This window comes from Octopus bimaculoides, chromosome 1, assembly GCF_001194135.2.
Source record: "Octopus bimaculoides isolate UCB-OBI-ISO-001 chromosome 1, ASM119413v2, whole genome shotgun sequence".
Lineage (NCBI taxonomy): Eukaryota > Metazoa > Mollusca > Cephalopoda > Octopoda > Octopodidae > Octopus > Octopus bimaculoides.
The window spans coordinates 197,852,365-197,859,095 of NC_068981.1; the positions used below are offsets into that span (position 1 = coordinate 197,852,365).

Genomic DNA, 6,731 nt, shown 5'->3' on the forward strand with positions numbered 1-6,731 from the left:
TTTTTTTTTTTTTTTTGTCATATTCGTTTTCTACACAATTATCAAGCCCCCTGCAGTCTGAACTTTTTGTTGTTTTTGTTAACGGGTAGACACAATGTTATTTTCCAATGTGATCGTCTTTATTTTTATATTATTGGAAATTTGTTCTCAGTGTTCGCAACTTCACATTCATCGGCCCAAGGGAGATAATAAAATATTTAACTTATTATCTCCCTTAATTCTTACTTTGCTATTTAACAAAACAATTAACTTGATAATAGCATTATCAGTGTTAATGAGATCTTTGTTTCTCGTTGACGAAAAAGTAACGAAATTGAAATTTCAAAATAAATTATGGAAGGAATCGAATCTTTATAACTGAAAATACTGGAATCAATATTTCTTATTTTTCCGTTTGTGTTTAAACATTTCCAAAAATTTGTTTCCAATTAAAGAAAACCTCAACACTTTGGATCTTTATTGCTCTGTTCCAAACTTTTCCCGGTGTCACATAACACATAGGAAAATATCTGTTCAGTATCGATAATTCCAAATATGGAATGTACTAAAACAAGGAATGGTGAAATAGTTTTTCCTTATTATTATTTTTTTAAATCTAAGATGATATATCCTTTAATGTGTTGTACCACATTTTGCAACTCGATTATGCAAGAAACTGTGTAGAAGCTGCTAGATTGGTAGAAATAACTGCCAGACATCCCTCAAATTACGTCTTCTTTCTTAGAAAAAAAAACACGTTAGAGAATAAAAGCCGGGGGAACAAAAATAACTGCTCATCTTTATTTTAATTACTACCTTTTTCTTAAAGTTTACTTGTGTAATTTTTTTCTTTTACGTAAATGGTGTTATTTTTCCCAACAAAATTTTAATTCATTTTGTAGAATTAAACTAAGATTAATCTTTAAAACGTACGTGTGAAACTTAAAATCTAAAGTGTAGAAACGAGGGTAAGTTTTAAATAATTGTCAATCACAAACACGTTGCCCTGATTTCGTAACGTCTCTACACAATTATAACAAGGGATTGCCTTCCTCATTCACCGGTTTTCACCGCCGGTGAAACACGAACTCATGCTTTGATTTCGAATCCGGACTAAAGTTATGGCAACATTCAAACCAAAGTTTTGGCGCCCTGGAGATGAAGATCCGAGATCTATCCTCCAAGAGGAACGAGTCTATGAAAGTGGAGAGCAATATGCTGTCTATAATCCTTATTTATCGATGACAATTCAACAACAGCGGCAAAAGCTGCCCGTTTTCGCTTTACGAACTCACATTCTTTATTTGGTGGAAACGTATCCTGTTGTTGTTATTGTCGGTCATACCGGTTGTGGTAAAAGTACCCAGGTACCACAGTATCTGCTTGAGGCTGGTTGGACTGGACAACGTTACAAAATCGCTGTTTGCCAACCAAGGCGTGTGGCCGCTGTTACTTTGGCCAAAAGAGTCTCAGAAGAACGAGGAACAATGCTCGGTGATGAGGTCAGTTTGATGTTGATGTTATTGTTGTTGTTGCTGAATATTTAGTGACGAAGGTAACAACACGATGTTGTATTAAGTTATTTAAAATATTTAGTCTCGTTGACAGTCATTTGAAGGCAGTTTTCTAGTTATGTCCCATTATGTTCTGAGTTCAAGTCCAGCCAGGGTCATCATTGTTACCTTTCAATTCCCTTAGTTCAGTAAAATAAATGCCTGTCAGATATAACGAAAACTTTGGGGCAATTAATTGCACTCTCTCCGACAATAATTAACCTCTGCCTAAATAATAGTTTGTTTTATTTATTTTTGCGTAAATAATAAAACGTGGTTTGTGTAGAGTCGATGCCCTTTTCGATTCCCTGTTGAAACTGTTTCACTTCATTTAAAATAGAAATATAGTTTCCTATTTTATAATCATGAATTACCACACGACTTCTAATTAAGAATTATACAGTTAATCAGACGGTAGTGAGTTCAGAGTTATAAATTTAGAATGAATAAAGTAGCTAACCCAGACTGCTGGTCAAACAAAGGTGCCACCTCTAGCAATGTAATGAGTGAAACTCCAGCTTACTCTACTAAACTGTAACTAGGTGCCATACAGGTATATCGTAATATTGAGTTGCTACCTTTGGGAAAAATTGGAGTTTAGCGAATGAATTAAGGAATCCGTGGAGGGTCATTTGACCAGCTAGAAATAGTAACCAAAATTCCCTCAAATTATGCCGTTTTTGCAAAGCCCATGGGTCGTTCATAGATGGTAATGGTCAAACCACCATTGGTCACCATTGCTCTGGATGTGGTCCGCTGACTTTGGCTTCTGTGATTCAGATTCAACGGATAAGATTTATCTCGAATTCCTTTCATGTTAAACAATCTGTGGCCATTAAAAGCCCAGCTTTAACAAACTGTTGCGTTTATTTACAATCCTGTTCATATTTTATTCTTTGGGGTAGAGAACTTTGTTAATTCTCCAAAAGGAAGGAAAGACGGTGTTTGGGCTATAAGTGCAATTAATTGGAGGTAAAATACAGTAAGAGTGAGGAGAGACAGGTGTAATATACGGATATATGAACCATTACAATATTATGATATTATATTCGGGTAATGGTTTGTAATTAAATAGTTTAGAAAAGCAGATGCTGTTGTAGTGGTAGAAGAGGCACAGAGAAGACACAGTATGTCTCTGAGTGAGTGGTTGTAGTAGTAGTAGTAGTAGTAGTTTAGTTCCATAAAGGTGTTGTTTAAACCATTATTCTTGTCCTTACCAATTGATAATATTTTGTATTTGTAACCTTAATGTCCGTTGATTTAATTATGACAAATAATCGAGAATTTATATTTTCATCGTGAATGTATCTCCTTTCAGTTTATCTCTAAGGAACATCTTCTGACTGTTGCCCAGAGATAGGGGGAAAAGTAGTTATGTAGGTAAATGGTAGAATGGTTATGAATAGAGCAACTTTGATCTGGGATCTTCTCAGTAAGGCCTGACCTTGGGCTAAACAGCCACAAAATACCTCCAGCAGATTTGATCCCAAGACCTATCAATTGGTAACACTCTTGCTCATCCTCACAACTATTTCATCTTGATGACTTTCCGTAGATTTAATTAGAAACTAAACTGAACTCATTTGTTGTAACCTGGTGAGAAAGACTATACTAAATATTTAATTAAACAACTCATGTCTAAATATCTAATCAAGCAGAGTGTGGTAGCTGTTATGTCTAGCAGGTCAAACTCGATAACTCAGAGACGCCAGCCACATCAAAAACAATAGTTAACATATTTAATGTTGAGAGCATTGAAAATGTAAATAGTTGTGTGGTAAAGAAATAACACCGTTTGAATCTCTAAATAATAATAATAATAATAATGATGATGATGATGATAGCTGAAATAAATGTTGTTTGATTTCCCTAGTTGCACTTTACATTGTATAGAGGGAAGCATTATCATCATCATTTTTGGTAGAAACTCTGCCAAATCAGACTGGAGCCTGGTGTTGCCATCCGGTTTCACCAGTCCTCAGTCAAATCGTCCAACCCATGCTAGCTTGGAAAGCGGACGTTAAACGATGATGATGATGATGATGATTTGTTTTCCATAGGTTGGATGGTTTGATAGGAGCTGGCAAGGCTGGGGAACTGCACCAAGATCCAATTGTTTCTTGTGGCATGGTTTCTATGGTTGGATGCCCTTCCTAAAGCCAACCACTTTACACAGTGTAACTGGGTGCTTTTTACATGGTACCAGCACCAGTGGGATCACCAAGTAAAGATCCTTCTATTGTAATAGATAGTTGTCCTCCTGACCATCCCAGTAGGACAAGTGAGGAGAGTAAAAAAGAATTACCATAAGAAGTACAGGGTGAGTGCATATGCCAGGCTTTGTGGCTGGTAATGAGTAGAGAAATACTACACACACACACACTTCAACAAGGGACTGTAGATTCTCCTCTTTCAGTAATTTGTGTCTTTCCTTGGATCTAAGAACACCAAACTGATATAGGACCTTGTTAGTGAAAATGTTTAAATATGAACCAAAATAATGAAGCACTTCTTTATAAGTAATAAGGATATCATTTTGAGACACAGGCATGACTGTGTGGGAAGGAAACTTGCTTCACACCCTTAATATGGTTCTGGACAAATGTCTTCATCTTTTTTGTGTAGACATGGTTTAAACAATACCAGGTGCATGTCTGGAATTCCATGGACACAGGACCAGGCCTGCCATGAATGTGAATGGCTGTACATGTCCGTGTGCCCTTATTTATATGGTGTCACTTTATATGTCTTCTGACTTAACTGTTTGACAAACAGAGACTGAAATAAGCACTGGGGTCAATATGGTCAACTAAACAGTGCTCCAGCATGGCCACAGTCTTTTGATCGGAATTCATTAAAGAATAAAGCCTATTTAATATTTAAGTGTGTTAATGAACTAATTAAGTTAATGTATCTCAAAATACTAATTAAAATGTCCTGATTATTATAATTGAATTCAATTACAAGTAACCTGTAGTTTGTCTTCTAATTTTATTAACAAGAAATTTTTTTCTACAATTCCAGATTGGTTTTCATGTTAGGTTTGACCAGTGTTATGATGCTGAGACGACAAGTATCATCTTTCTTACTGACGGAATGCTGATTCGAGAGATTTTCTCTGACCCTCTGCTCACAAAGTACAGTGTGATTATGGTAGACGAAGCTCATGAACGCACTCAACACACAGATATCCTAATTGGGCTGCTGAAGAAGATTTTAGCTCGACGCAAAGATCTTCGTGTCATCATTGCTTCTGCGACACTCGATGCTGCCGAAGTTAAAAACTTCTTCAATACCAATTTAACAGATAATCCCAAGTTGGACACTGCAACAATTCTTAGTATTGAAGGACGAGGTTACCCTGTGGACATCCATTATGCCATTGACCCTCTGCCAAATTACGTCCAGGCAACTGTGGAGACAATCCTAAAGATTCACCATAATGAAGTCCCTGGGGACATTTTGGCTTTCCTCACAGGTCAAGATGAAGTTGAAACTGTTGTTCATCAATTGATACAAGAAGCTAGAAGAATGGGCCAAGATGTCAAGATGAAAATGAAAGTATTACGAATGTATGGAAGCCTACCAGCATCAGAACAGCTAAAGGTGTTTGACAGAACAGCAAAAACCACACGCAAAATTGTGGTTGCTACAAATATTGCTGAGACTTCTGTCACAATTCATGGCATTGTTTTTGTTGTGGATTGTGGTTTTGTCAAACTGCGTGCTTATAACGCAGAAACTGGTGTTGAAAGTTTAATCACTGTACCAATATCTCAAGCATCTGCAGACCAAAGAGCTGGCCGTGCTGGCCGTGTCCGCCATGGAAAAACATTCCGACTCTATCCAGAATCAGAGTACAATAAGCTGTCAGCAGCAACAGTTCCAGAAATCCAACGCAGTGAGCTTTCCCCTGTGATATTACAGTTAAAGGCCCTGGGTGTGAAAAATGTACTTCGGTTCAATTTTCTCTCTGCTCCACCTGCAATGAATATGTTGCACAGCTTTGAACTGCTCTACGCACTTTCAGCATTGGATGAAGATGGAGACTTAACAACACCACTCGGTATGAACATGGCGGAATTTCCTCTCTCACCAATGTTTGCGAAAATGCTTTTAACAGCTGCTGACTTTGAATGCACAGAAGAAGCATTAACCATTGCATCTCTGATGCAGATTGAAAATGTTTTTGTGTCTCCAAGTAACGAAAAGAAAGCTGCCGAACGAGCTAAAACGAAATTTAGCGTCCACGAAGGGGACCATATTACTATGGTCAATGTTTATAATGCTTTCCTTGAACACAATAAAAGCAGCCAATGGTGTGCAGAGAATTATTTAAACTTGAAGGGACTGAATCGGGCTTGCAACATTCGCAACCAACTGAAACAAATGCTAAAAAAGTTCAAAGTTCAGTTAGTGTCATGTGGTGATAACACGGAATTGTTGCAGCGATGCATAGCAGCAGCTTTCTTTGCAAATGCTGCTCGTTTACATTATGATGGCACTTATCGGACAATTCGAAACAACCATTGTTTACACATTCACCCAACGTCCGTCCTTTACACAGACACACCACCTCAGTGGGTGGTGTTTAATGAAGTCATACAAACGAACAAGGACTACATGCGAGACATCACAACCATCCGACCAGGGTGGCTCTGTGAATTGGCCCCACATTTCTTTCAGTTTGGTACAGAATCAGAAATTGCCAAAAAAAGGGCCAAATTTACCTGAAATATTTTCTCATGGATCAAGATTGTTTTGTTTGTTTATATTTATGCAAAGTGTTTGTTTCACTTAAGCAAGTGGTTAACAACTTCACTTTGCAATTATATGCTTCTGGGTTCAATCCTGCTGTGAGGTATCTCAGGGAAGTGTCTTCTCAACTCAAGCCCTCTCAGGGAAATTCTATTGACAGGTGCTTGTGTTAGATGCCCTGTACCACTCCAACAACAGTATACTCAGCCACATCACCCACTGGCCATTTACTACCTTTTGCAGGGTCTACTCCATTGTAAATACAGCAAATCTTTGCTGTCCTTCTTGCACTGCACTCACACACAGAAACAAACGTCTCAGGGGCTGCTCTTTCTCCTAGCTCTAAGCCATGTGTGTGTGTGTGTGTAGATCTATATATGTATATATCTGTCTATATTGTATATATATATATATATATATATATATATATATATATATATA

General features: G+C 37.4%; 1 protein-coding gene across 1 annotated transcript; it reads left to right on the plus strand.

The window, feature by feature from the left end:
* Nucleotides 1-938: 938 nt before the first annotated feature.
* Nucleotides 939-6,695, plus strand: LOC106867644 (probable ATP-dependent RNA helicase DHX35). Its single transcript, XM_014912574.2, has 2 exons — nt 939-1,481; nt 4,557-6,695. Exons 1-2 carry the CDS (start codon nt 1,101-1,103, stop codon nt 6,264-6,266), a joined length of 2,091 nt encoding a protein of 696 aa, XP_014768060.1. The 5' UTR covers nt 939-1,100; the 3' UTR covers nt 6,267-6,695.
* Nucleotides 6,696-6,731: the final 36 nt, after the last annotated feature.